The sequence below is a fragment of the Macadamia integrifolia genome, chromosome 3, assembly GCF_013358625.1.
Source record: "Macadamia integrifolia cultivar HAES 741 chromosome 3, SCU_Mint_v3, whole genome shotgun sequence".
Classification (NCBI taxonomy): Eukaryota; Viridiplantae; Streptophyta; class Magnoliopsida; order Proteales; family Proteaceae; genus Macadamia; species Macadamia integrifolia.
Window position 1 is genome coordinate 4077916 of NC_056559.1, and position 14204 is coordinate 4092119.

General features: G+C 38.0%; 1 protein-coding gene across 3 annotated transcripts in view; it reads right to left on the minus strand.

The window, feature by feature from the left end:
• LOC122074053 (sec1 family domain-containing protein MIP3) overlaps window positions 1–13715 on the minus strand; it is a 21427-nt gene extending 7712 nt beyond the window's left edge. Inside the window, exons 1-3 of one of the 3 annotated variants that reach the window (XM_042638853.1) lie at window positions 13408–13713; window positions 10513–10583; window positions 2363–2506 (exon numbers count right to left, since the gene is read on the minus strand). In XM_042638853.1, coding sequence (XP_042494787.1) covers window positions 2363–2506; window positions 10513–10560 — 192 coding nt within the window. In that variant the 5' untranslated portion in view covers window positions 10561–10583; window positions 13408–13713. Of the gene's footprint in view, window positions 1–2362; window positions 2507–10512; window positions 10584–13407 lie in introns of those variants that run through there. The other 2 variants (XM_042638854.1, XM_042638855.1) reach the window with 2 other exon arrangements.
• Window positions 13716–14204: the final 489 nt, after the last annotated feature.

Below are 14204 nucleotides of genomic sequence, written 5' to 3' on the forward strand. Positions count from 1 at the left end.
TTTTTTTTTTTTGGTTCTCAAAACCCGTAAAAAATCGAACGAGCATCTTTTTCAATTCAACCTACAGCCTGATTTTAAAAACTATGATTTATATAATGCCTTCAATCCCTTTTCCTAGTATCCCTCAGGGTGAGGATTGTTTCGTCCTCATCCTTCATTGCCTATCAACCAAGCACGTCTTTTTCAGTTTGACCTCCAGCCTGGTTTTTAAAACTATAGTTTTGAGAATGCCTTCCCTTCATTTGCCATTTATCCCTTAGGGCTGAGGATTGATATGGGTCCTCATCCTCCATTGCGTAGGTACTATAAAATGACCGACTAAGACAAATACCTGTCCTTGCATTCGTTCTACTTTCCATATGATATGCACCTAACGCAGGAGTAGATTACAAGAAACTACCCCAGCAGTTTATAACCCTAAACAATACAAATAGGAGCAAGAAACAAAGAAACAAGACCATCAAATAAACCCCCAAGGATACATTACCAATGCAGGAGCAAAACCAACCCAAAACCCAACCCGATAGGAGAGAGAAAGACCTGCTATAGAGCTGGAGAGAGAGAGAGAGGTGCCGCCAAGTCTGTAGGAGTCCGATTGAGCTGCACTCTTGGGTGTAGATAGTCCCTAGGGAGGATACAAAAACCCCCAAAGTTGAGAGGATTCTGACGGCTGGTTGTGAAGTTACAAGCTTTCTTGATTTTCTGACCTAAGAGAGAGAAAACTGAGAAGAACCTTCAAGAACAGTAGCTGAATGCTTCCAACAGTGACTAGGTAAGGATCGTGGGACCCTTATGAGGCCAGGAATACCCCAATTGAAGACCTGGCTGAACAGAGTACAGAAGTGAGAAAGAGAGGAGATCGATCTCTCTCCTATTCCCACTAGGATTGTTGATCGGTTCTGATTTCTGCAGACTTTTATCAGAATCTGAATTATACCTCATGAATGTTACAACAAATAAAATAGAAAAATAAGAATAAAACAGCTGAAGGGTTGAGAAGGGTGAAATAGAATAAAGGAAGTGGCTATCTCACCCTGGGCTTCTCACCCACAGCTATCTCAGCTGCTCTAAGCATTTAGTTGCAAACTTTCTTTCATTCAAATCTAATAAATATCAGTGCATAGGCTCCTCTATTTAAAGAGGGCAGAATTACAATCATACCTTGACTAGGAGCTAATTTCCAAATAGGACTACACACTCCTACTACAACTAGGACTTCAAATAGAACTAGGACTAGACTTCACACTCCAACATGGAGTAGGACTGACTAACTAATAGCCCCTATAGGACATTACACTCAATGGGCCCAATGGGCCTTTATTGAATTAAAACAACTTAAATAAAAACACTGAATATAAATCCCGTTTTCCTACTTTCTACCCATATTTTAGGCCCATTAAAATGGCCTATTTCAAAGAAAACTCATGGGATCAAAGGCCCAACACATACATAACACAACCCAAGGCTTATTTGTAATAAAATAAGCACAAGTGACCTATCTACATCAACACCCCACCTTCTCCACTATGGTTTATCAGTTTTCTAGGAGCAATTTGAAGTTGAGAATTCTAGAACCCACACCGAACACCCTTTCAAGAATAGTAAATCAACTGACTACTCCCTCTAAAATACAGCACCAGCCAGAAATGTGTGATTTGAGGAGGAAGGGTGTTGATTTATTGACTGGGATATTCATAGGCAAAAAAAGTTAATCATTTTATCTAGCAGATAGGATACATAAGGGTGAAAAAATTGGAGAAACATGGATAAGTGAGATGCTGAGCACAACATTATGAGTGCACAGCATTATGAGTTTACTCTAATCTGATAGGGGAAGGAGATGCTTCTACAACAGAGGAAATCTCTTTATGAATTGGTTTGGAGTTCACCATAAGTAGAAATATGATAATATTATAATAGAGGGAGACTCAAAATTGTAATTTCATAGATTCATTAAGAGACGAATGTTCTTTGAGATTTCTCACATAGTTAGATGCATAAGATATTTGGCCTTCGAAGTGAAGATATCACTCCAATGAGTGCCATTAATAGAGAACAACACAGAAGATGATCTTGCTAGACAAAGTGTGGTTCAGCCAAGGATTTCTTTGGTACAGTGTTCGTCTATGAGATGTTGAGTCGTTTTTCTTTCCCATTTGTTTATGTTGTCAATCTTTCTTCAAATCACTCTTTCAGAAAAATATAACAAAATTAAAAGGAACAAATTCAATATAACAGAAGGAACTTCATACACAAGAGGGGCATCATAGATAAAAAAAAATGCGGCACCTGGCTTATCAATAAGTTAATACAATCAAACTTCAAATCATAAAGAAATTAATGTAATAAAACTTTTACTTACAGTGTCAAAGGCAGACATGTTCTCTAAGCTGCATACAGCACGCGCTCCAAGTTCCAGAAACAGAGGAAATGCTCCAAGACATTGGAAGGCCTCAGTACAACCAGCATCTAGGTAAAGAATAGCATCTTCAATGTGATCTGACATCTAACCAAGATCAAGAGAAAAACTTAGACGGAACTTATTTGGGAACTTCAGGAATGCTTGCGACTGTATCCAAGTAATCATAAGTTGAACTAAGAATCCAAAAGGGAAGTGATGCAACAGCACACCGATGGATCAATCCAAGCATGCTCCAGAACCCGGATCAAGACCTAGATCCAATTTGGGTTCCAAGTTACTAATTTGGATTCTAAGTTTAATAGAATATTTAGGATTTTATTTTTATTTGAGAATATTTGTTCCCTATTTGAGTCCTTAGTTGTTTCTTTATTTTGTTAGCTTAGGTGTAGGAGATTTTATTTCTATCTTAGTTTTTTATTTTTAATTAGAAGGTTTTTAATTTTATTTTATTATATATTGGACATGTAACTCATGGGAAGAATGGTGGATTAATGAAGAAAAATTGATTTGAGTAGTGCCTACGTGGCCGCCTCTCTCCCCCCCTGCCCCTTCTTCTCTTTCTCTCCTCCTCCTCTGCGAGAATCCCCTTCCCTCTTCTGCTGTCTTTCTTCTTTCCCTCCTTATTTCTTCTTATTTATCTTCTCTGGAACTCCCCCTTCTCCCCCCCCCTTCTTCTCTTATTTCTTCCTTGTCCAGCGAGGCACCCCCCTTCCTCTTCTTCTTCCCTGCGATCTCCCTCTCTCTCCTCTTCTCCTGTCTTTCTTCCTCTTGGTTCTCTCTTCTGTTCTGGTTCTCAGTTACTGCGTTCTTAGCAGTCCAGGTACTGAACCTCTCCCTTATTGATTCTTCACCCTTCCATCTCAGTTTCTAGGAACTAAGCCGATACCCAAGGGCAACCCAGGTTGCCAAATCTGGAACCCATTAGCTCCCTGAACTGAGATTCCTAACCTGAAAACAGGTATGGTTCTGTCCTATCACCAACAGCAGTTTCAGGTAATTTGTTTTCATGATTCAAGCACTGTTTCAATGGATTATTATTACTTGGGCTGCGTGAAGGAATGGGCTGTGAATCTGCCTCCAAAATCAAGGCTCAAGTCGATCTTGCATGAGGGATTTTTGGTTGTTCAAACTCTTTTCTCTCTTGCTGGTTCTATCGCCTGTAACCTCTCCCCAAGGTTGAAGACAACCTAATCGATGGGTTTATTTCAAGTTCTTCATTCTGCCTTTCCCATTATACCCCTGTGAAACCCCTTTAAGCCGTTTTTCCATTTTGTCCTTTAACTTCTTTGGTTCCAAATCCAGCCTTGACAATAATTTAATTTCCCACTTGGTTCCTCTCCCCTAATCGACCCATTGAAACACTAGAGATTTCTGGGTAATTACAATAGTGCCACTTGATCTTAGACCTAAATTGATTAAGTATTTAATTGGGCCCACATCCAATCGGGTTGGTTCTCATGGGGCCCACCGACCCCGCATTAGGAAGGTTGCAAAGAAGACCAATATTTCAAATCACACTGCATTTCTAGTTTCTACTCGTAGTAAAGCTTGTCGAACTTGGCTAATGGATCTTTATTTTTCAATCTGAATGGTTTCAATTTTGTAATTTTCTAGTCATTCCTAATTCTTATAATTGGAATTAATCAAATCCAATAATTCTCGCTCTATCTCAGAGTAACCATTCACTTGAAACTCATCTGCCTTCACTTCTAACTTCCATACGCAGGCCCAAGATTTCCATCTGTCGAGTGGCCCCTCCACAGAGTTCTTCTGAATTTCAAATAGTACTTGAGAATCAAGATCCTCTGTTTTCAACCATCTAATAAACCACTTGATGAAAGGAGAATGTCTTCTCAAAACTTCAACAACCTCTTCCAAACCAGCCATGAACCTTTCGGTTCATTTCGCTATCATGCTCAGTTGTCTATGAAATAAAATTAACAAGAAAAACATCAACTGAATGACCAGGATGTATCCACTATCGAGGTTCTTAAGTTCAATAGGTCAATTCAATGGTTCAAACTGCATGGGTTATAAGATACATGTATTAATTTACTTCAAGACACATACCCAAATTGAAACTGCCACAAAAAATGACACTAATGGAAATCTTATACTTTATCTCCATACAAATATGAGTTCTGGTGCTATTTAAGCCTTATGTACAAATGGAAGACCAGAACATGTTTATAATTAACTTCGTGAATGTAACTAAATTTTGGTAGTAAAAGCCTTTTAAATTTCTCCTCGATGTTTTACTTGCAGAAGTCTTTATGTTCCAACTTACACAACTCCAATTATGAACTTCTCGAAATAAAATCTTGAGATATCGAATAGGCCTTACAATCTATGATAATTGAAAAATAAAATCCAATCAAATAAATAAATGATGGGGACATCAAGACGTACAACCGAAGGAAGAAGAAGACCCAACCTTCTTTGTGGTTGGAGGATTAGAAGAAGGAAGAAGAAGAAAGAAGAAGAAGAAAGGAAGGCTTGATCCAACCTTATCTCCTTCCAAATTTTGCCAAGATTGTGTGGCCCCCACCAAATCTAATAGTTTAGTAGTTTTATTTCCTAGGATTTTGTTTATTTAAGTCTTTAAGTTAATTAGGAAACTAAGTAATTATCCTATTGATTTCTTTTTAGAAAGTTTCTTTGTTTATGAAATAGCATTCCTAGAATAATCTTTTCTTTTTAGTAATTAGTCTCTTATTTATGTAAGGCCATTGGCCACGGTTCTAATTAATGAATGATAATTGGAAAAAAGCAGCCAAGGAGCAAACCCCCCACCCCTCTCACAATTCTCTCTCTTTCAATCTCGTCTTTCTCACCCCCTCTTTCTCGCCGTTTCTCTCTTTATTCTCCCTTGGTTCTCTCTTCTCTTACCTCCCTCCCTCTCTTACTTTTATACCTTTCTCACTGGAACTATTGCTGGATTGTTGACTCGAACTGCCACTGTATACTGTTATGTTGCTGCCTACTGTCTACTGCTGCCGGCCAACATCTGCTGTTGCTACTACCTTTTGATGTTGAACTGTTGCTGCTGCCTTTGATGCTGAACTGCTGCCCTTGATGCTGAACTACTGCTGATCTTCTCTTCAATACTGGGTTGCTGTTATCCTTTACGACAAGGACTGGACTGCTGCTGATCTCTTTTCAACAATCGGACTGCTGTTGGACATCTTTTTCGATTCTGTGTTCTCTCCCTTTATTCTCAGGCCTGGGCAGCAAATAAGTATAGAGTAAACCCTCCCATACCCTCCATTATCCCCTCATTATTTACCCTGTTACTTCCATTAAAACCCACCCCCCTTTTGCCATTGTTTAACCTTTTATGTACCACACTGTTTGCCTTAAGTATTGCTGGTCTTCTTATCACTAGTACAACTGATTTTAGAGCACATAGCATGGGGTTTCTATCTACTTTTGATGCTTAATAAACTAGCGTTGTAGCCTAATTTTGGTTGCTGCCATGTTCCCTACCCCATGTTTCCCCTTGAAGCTTGAGTGAGTTTATGTGTTTTTCTTCCTAGATTATTATTGCCCTTTGCTACTTTGTTTATTAGTCTTATTCTATTTTGCATGTGAAATCTTGTTTGCTGAGTTTATTTTGTCTTGTCTACCCAAGTCCCTTGAGGTAACCCTACCTAGTTAGTTAATCTTGTAAGAAACCTAGTCCCCTATGAATCCCCTACATCAATAACCCATGAGACTTCTGCTAGTATGAAAAATCACTTTAATCATATCATACTCCCCTTGAACCTAAAAACCAAGTTGATGAGAAGTAATTGACATTTTTTCTTGACTGAAGGTGACTGAACAGGGTGGAGTTGATAGGGATGAAGATTGGGATGGAGACATTGAAGGAAATAGGTAGGGCTTCTCTTATAATATAATGGGGAATGATTCAGCCAATTAGGATGGATGAGAAGTCCAGCAAAAGAGCCATTGATGTAGATCATAGGAACAAGACCAAAACCAGTCCAGACCAGCTGTGGGATTCAGCTCCTGTGAGAGACAACCTAGTCAGGTGTGATCAGGTTCTTGGGTCAGATTACTAATTTTAAGAAGCATATCATAAGAGATTAAGAGATCAGATTTTGTCCAACTGGTGAAACCTTTTTTGGGGAAGAAATTGCTTGCCTATGGACAGCTTGCATAGGCTAATCTCTAGGGAGATTTATTCCAGATCGTGTGCGCCCCTTGGCCAGCTACTTGGAGATTGGTTAAAGATTACTTGCCTTGCGTGGAGGACTGGCTGCTATAGATTAGTTTCTATTTTTCTAAGATAGATTTCTACTGGTCTTTGTTTCTATTTTACAATTTATTCAGTTACATATGATGTAATCAGTTTTAGAAGGCAATCTAGGATTACTTTCCATTAGTTTGTTTCTACTTTTAGACCTCCACTCACACATGGAGAGTTTTGATTGTAATTGGCTTATTTTATAAATAAAAAAGGCTGATCTACAGCCCACGATTTGATGAAGAAAAAAAAAAGTTGGTCACTTGGTTATTACTTATTTCAATGACTGGGAGAGGCAGTAAAGGAGAGAGTCCCATGTGAGGTGAGAGACCTCGTGGGGGAGATGCCCAAGGGAAGAGTGAGAGCCTGAGAGGCTCAACCCAACCTATCCCCCTTCCCTATCCCTTTTCCCTTCTCTATTGTTAAGATATGTAACACGATATGGGGAATGTCCCTATCGTGGATGAGTTTTACTTCCTTGCTTTAGTTTATTTCTTTCCCTAGTTATGATAGATCTCTACTTGCTAATTAGGATAGACTTCCTATTTTATATTGTTTGTGGCACAAGGACTTAGTTTCCTAGTTTGATCGTACTACTTTGGGTGTTAATAAATATTGATGGTAGGGGGGACTGAAAAATATAATCGGCTGCTCCCCTCTTGCAGTCTCTCTTCTCTTCTTCTCTCTTAATCTATTTCTCTCTTCTCTTACTCTCTCAAGTTACTGGTTACAGATCTTGGTTTTATAACATCTATATTTATGTTTATTTCTCAGTTTCTATTTTATCTTCTCCGCAATCCTGAGTGATTCCAGCACTGTTCAAGTTCAGTTTGAAGCCTGATTATGAACCCCAACAACTGTGCCACTGCGGAGATCTGAGAAGACAAGTCCAAGACGTGCTGCAGCTTTGGAAGGTCCTCTTCTGGTCAGTTATTTCTCTCATCTTCAGGCCATTGCAGGTCATCTATTGGGGTTCTAATTGGGACTCAAGGAAGGCCACTCGACCTTGGCTGCTTGGCCAACAGAGGCCTATTCCAAGTAACTGAAAGTTTACATTTTGTGACCTGAATCAAGAACTTTCAGTTTTCAGTATTCAGCCATCGAATCAGGCCAAGGTTTTGGGATTTTGATAAGCTTGCCCCGACAGTATAGTGATCCTCCTGTAAAGTTGGTTCTTCGTCGACCAACCTTTACATTAGCCATTATGTTCATTATAACCAATTCCAGTAGACCTGGGGATGCACTAGTAAGGAGGAGTGATTTGATTCAGTGAAAGAAGTAAAAGAGCTAGGGGCAGGCCTAAAATGACCATAGGAGAATAGTGAAGAAAGACATACATACTTTAGGTTTTGTCATACATACTTTAGGTTTTGTCTCAAGTATGACCTCGAATACATCTGATTGGAGGGCAAGGATCCATGGTGCCGACACCATTTAGGTGGAATTTTACTGATTTCTTGTATTGAATCATTTTCTTTCACTATTACTACTCTAGTATTCTTATTGTGTCTTTTATTGGATCCATGTAGCCGAGCTCATTTATTTGGAATTTGTATAACCGCTCCAAGTAGAATTGTTTGTACCATTTGATTGTATAATCCATATGAGGTAACTCATATTTTTCCAAATCAATTGTTGGTTTACTCAAGGCTACATTTTAGGAATGCTATTCCCTTCTAAGAATACTTTTTTTTTCCAGTTGACCATTGCATTTACTATTTACAATTGTTTCAGGGTGTAACTCTTTGAGATTTTTCCCTCTTGAGGGGTTGTATTATATCTATTATGTCCTTCTATCAATAAAGCATTACTTACCTGACACAGTTGGAGCCCACAGAGCCCCCCCCCCCCACCCAAAAAAAAAAAACAATTAAAGGTGAAAGCATTCAAGACTACAGTAGACCCTTGTTATAACTGATAGTTATGTAGATCGCAAAAGCAAGGCCAAAACCAGTCCAGAACAGTTGTGGGATTCAACTGCTGCAAGAGACAGCCTGGTCAGGTGTAGTCCGGTTCTTGACTGATTTCTATTTTGGTGCAATTCTGGTTCTCTACTTCAGCCATCAAATTGGACGACCAAGAATGGACTAATATGTGTTATTTTGAGTGTCCAATGGGTTGTATGATCGATGAGCTTTATATTTTTGGGTTCACTTTTGTCATGGATCGATTCCATAACCCCAAATATTGGGGATTTAAGTCCTATACGGGATTAGTAGTTATTTTATGTTTCTTAGTAATTAAGAATATTAGTTTCTATATTTTGAGTTTCGAGAAATCTAGTTATGTCCTTTCTTTCTTTCTTTAGTGAGGAAGTCATTATTTGTTAGGAAGTTTGTCTTTTCCCTTTTTAGTTTCTTACCATGTATTGAGTCCCTAACCTTTTATTATGTAAAGAAGCATTGTTGTAACACAAAGAAATGGATTGATTAATGAAATAGGTTTGTTCATCAACTGAGAGAGTTTGTCAGCTATGCTACATTGCTACCCACTTTTCTTCAACAATCGATTCTCACCCTCTTCCTTTCTTTCTTCTTCTTCTTCTTCTTCTTCTTTTTTTTTTTTTTTTTTTTTTTTTATTTTTTTTTTTAAATCATTGTCTACTATTTAAAGTGAGATTGATAGCCTCTAAGATTTCTGATCAAAAGACTCACAAAGTCTATTGATTCCAGTTTTAGGGTTTCCCTAGGAAGAAATTTCGAGTGCTAACTCCCAGAACAGATATCTGATTGCTGTAGGATTTTGAGGGTTTATTGAGGACCTTAGGACCAATCGATCCAAATTTGAGGATCATCCAACGCTTCCAACTCCAGTTCTTGAAGAATCACAAAAAGTTTCATTTTTTTTTGCAAGCAGTAGATCTCTCAATCCAACCAGAAGAAATTGCTCAATTTTTTATGGCTTGTTTCCCCATATACGATCTCCATTCCGTCCAAATTTCAGCCCCAACAGTCCTATTTGGTGAGATACAATTTATGCAAGTTTCATCTTAAATCTGAGTCTATTTTCAGACCAGTTCTTAATGTTGAATCTGATCTATTCTAAGTCTTATTGAGTTTATGATGGATCCTCCTGGGACTGATTACCTTGGTGATTAGTCTGACATCATATAGTGATGTGAAATACCATTTTGGTTCCTCAATATATTATTAGCTAAAACCTATAAGAGATTAATTGTTTTTTATTTTATATAAAAAATCATCATATCAAGTAGAAGCAAAAATCCCAAAACACACATATTCCCAAACTCAGTTACAGTCTCTCATAAAGGGTATGAATGCCCTGGACATAATCTGGGTCTATCCACCCATTATCTGGCCATAAGTCTGCAATGTCATTTGTCATCTCAGGTTTGCACCGGAATGATATGTCCACCTGTCAGGCTAAATGTTTGATTTCTCTGGTGATGGGTGCCCACTCTGGAGGATACCAAAGCAATCAGCAGAGAAGAATCACCTTATCACCTTCCAAAATTAAATTGAACAATCCCCTCTTTATGGCGTACTCCAAACCAAGAAGGGATAAAATTTCATCCCTTGAAGGATCACTCTCTTCTGGAGCCAGAATATAATCCCACTGTGGATCCCCGCACTCGTCCTAATACACCTCCAATTCCTGGTGGACCTGGATTTCCTAAAAGCATCCGCCTAAGAGATCATTCATTCATTAAAAAATGATTTTAAAATGTCCTACTGTGTTTCATGTTTAAACTTTACCATTTAAGCAAGAGGAAAACAACATAATTTAATCCCATAAGTGAAGAAAAAAAATCGAGAACCAGCAAAAGATCCCATCCAGAAAATTAGATATTCACAGCTCTTTAATTTAATAACTTGCTTACTTGACGAATGGAATCCAGGCACAGTCTTATGACATCAACTAAGGCCATATTTTGACCAGCCAACCAAATATCTGCAATGCAATGAAGAGATCTGTAAGTACCTTAGTCCTAATATATGTCACAAAGGTACAAAAATGAATCCCATAACTAGACTGCCCACAAGTAAACAGACACTTATAAACATAGTTATCATGGCGCCTAGGCGACCAAAAGGCATTGGAGAGCCGCCTAAGCATTTAGGCGACAAGGCGCCCGCCTAGGAGTTACCATAGTAAGTTTGGGTACGGAAAAAGAACCAGGTACAGATACATACGGGTATCAAATGGACTAGACATCAATAATACCTTTAAAAATCCGGAGCAAAATAATGAGTACAGAAATAATACAGTAGATGTTTAATATGGTTCCTCTGTAAACTGGGGACGAAGATTCAGACAATTACTAACTATGTATCGGGCATGTATATCAACTAATAAACAGAATAATAGCATGTACACAATGACAGAGAAGAACCACATCGTGTACATCACTTCTAAATACTATACAAGTATGTCATGTACATCACTTCTAAATACTATACAAGCATGTCATGTACATCACAAACAAATAATATACAAGTACTTGTTTTCCTATTTAAAGCAAAGACCGCAGTTGAATGACATTTTTTTCTTTTTATCAATTAATTTCAACCAAAGTGAAGCCAAAATTGCTTCGGCTCATATGTTCAGCCCATAGAGCAGACCTTCAATAAAGATAAATTTCTTAAAAAATAATTGACTAACAAAAAGACAGACAGCTAAAACAAAGAATGGAGTTGAGCAATGTCAATTAGTTGGTATGCTCTTCCCTACATAGCCCATAGAAAGGCAATAGCTAGTCTAATATTTATAAGATTATACTGCAAAACTAAAGAAAAACTCAATTTCACCTTGCTTCAGTGATAAAATTTATATAAGTATTTATCTAGTGTAAAGACAAGGAATAGCTCTATATATTTATGTACTTCAATGGTAAACTCTTATGAAACTAATAAGATAATAAACTAAAGAAACTAAACAATTTCTAGATAAATGCTCAGCATTTTTGCATCAGATAAGAATCACACTAATACTAACTTTTTACTGAGAACATGCATTCAAAAATTAATAGATACCATGCCAAAGTATAAAAGGAGAACAAATTGGGCATCTAAAATCCCACATATAAACACCTACAGATCACTTCCAGAATTACAGCCCAGAAACCTTCACGTAGTGTTTGGTTGCGTAAATCTGTTGGTTGCATGTATTGATTCTGGACATAATGTCATAGAAAGAGCTTCTGTCGAATCGTAATTCTGAATGATTAACTGTTTGGTTACCCAAAGTCTGTCAGTTGGATTCATCTAGATTCTACCTGAAAAACTGTTTGGTTACCCAGAGTTCGTCAGTTGGATTCATCTAGATTCTGCCTGAAAAACTGTTCGGTTACCCAGAGTCTGCCAATTGGATTCATCTAAATTCTGCCTGTAAAAATTGTTTGGTTACCCTGAGTCTGTCAGATGGATTCATCTCTCTCCTCAACTACAATTTTTTTTCCTATTCTATTTATTTCTTGACAATCAAACTAAAAGCCTTCAAATCCAAAAATCCTTCCAAATGAATTATGGAAGGATATTCATTAAGCCCTTACATTTTCATCAACCTATCAATTTAAGAAATTAAAGTGACCAGTTCATCAAAGGATGAAGTGTCTACCATTAAATCAATTATTTCATTTGTTTGGATATTTATCTAGCGAACACATCAATCTCTCTAAATGTAGAAGAATCCGTTTTAGCAAAAAGACCCCCATCCATCTCATCAAAAAAGTCAGCAGAACTTTGGGTAGTAAAGGATTTGGATATCCATGCAAAGTATCTGGGAACAAATCTTTTCATCCCTAAGATCAAAGAACCAGGCCATAAAAATATAATCCTAAAAGAACAATCAATAACCTTATCCCAACAGGCCATCATCCTACTAAGTCAAAAATCACAAGTCCAATTGGATGGGCAGTATTCAAATTTCAGACACAAGCAGGTAGGACATACATCCTTCTAAAATCAGTACTCTGTTCCATTACAATTACATGAATAATTTCTTTGTTTTCCCCAACAAATTCGCAAATAAGGTGAGGGGGATAATGAAAAGAAAGGGAGTATTAAAAACATCATGAAGCAGTCCGGCTGAGATCTCACTTCAAATGGTGGTTTAGAAATGAAAAACAATTAGGTAATTCTCACGTCGTTAGAATTCAAATCGGTGGAGTTTCTTATTCCAAATGAGTTTGGGGATCATTTAGGAGACAAAGATCGTTCTTGTTAAGAAGACATACTATAACAAAGCTCTAATTATTTCAGCTACATTGTTCTAATTATTTCTTAAACAAGAAGAATAAAATGAAGTGTAATCCAATGAGCTAATTTCCCCTCAATATTAAACAAAGCTCAGCAATCCACAGTTCACCAAGGGAGAACGAAAATCTCTGTTTGCAAATCAACAAAAAAATAGGCCCATCAAGCCTTGTCAAGTGAAAACGCCAACCTCCTGCCATCGAGCAATTGCAGGAGAAAAAAATAATAATAATAATAATAATAATACAATTTAAAACTGGAAAAAGAAAGGGAATTGAAAAGCATTTAGAAACCCCATGCACATTCCCTCTTCATATATCTGTTCTCAGAACCATATTTACCGAGTCCCATTGCCAACAAACCTCAAAACTATATGAAACCCTAGATTACCCAAAGTTTTAACACTTATCAAGGCTCACGGTTCCTAGGAAAAAGAGAGACAACGAGCATGCGAGAGAGAGAGAAGAATGGGACAGAGCAAACGAGAGAGAGAGAGAGAGAGAGAGAGAGAGAGAGCATACCTGCAGGTTCGAGCAGCAACAAGGACGGTGGTTGTCTGCTTCGTGCAGCTTGAGACGATGGAGTCGCTAGTCGTGACTTTCAACTGAGGCCCGACAATTTGGATTCTGGATGAAAGAGATGAAGGGCCTCCCGGCAGATCGAGATTCAGAATTAGGTTACGATTTACCGGAGAAGTGGAAAACTAGGGCAGAATTTGGAGTTGATTCCTCATTGATTGGGGCCTTGCAGCGGAGTGCCGCCGGCAGATTGAGATCCAGAGTTCGATTACGATTTACGAATGTAAGAGGTAGGACCTGAGGAGTGGAAGAAGCGGCGACGAAGGAAAGAAAGGGAGGGCCGGTCGGGGTTACTATGAAATGACATATCTGCCCTTTGTGGCAGGAGAGTGGCGCAGGAAAGCGTTAGCGTACGCTATACAGAACCTTGCTAAGCTTACCAAAACGCGCACTCTGTCTCATTGCATAAGCACATGGGCTAACTCCTAGTATGGCTCTCGTATGTGCTTGCATCTATATATATTTTTTTTTTTTAAAGTTCAATTCAGTTTCTTATTGGTTTGGATGTGATCTAATTTAGTTTCAATTTCCCAAAACCTCAGCTCAAAATATGATCCAATAAATTCATATCGGTTTGGGTTTTTTTTGACGCATTTATAATAATTGTTCCATAAGAGAGTCGATAGTCTGTCAATTTGTTATGTTTTGGTTTTTCGGGTTGGTTTCAAGATACAACATATAGAAACCGAAGTCGAATATGAGTCTATTTTTCAAATCAAATCGGAACTGATTTGGTTTGT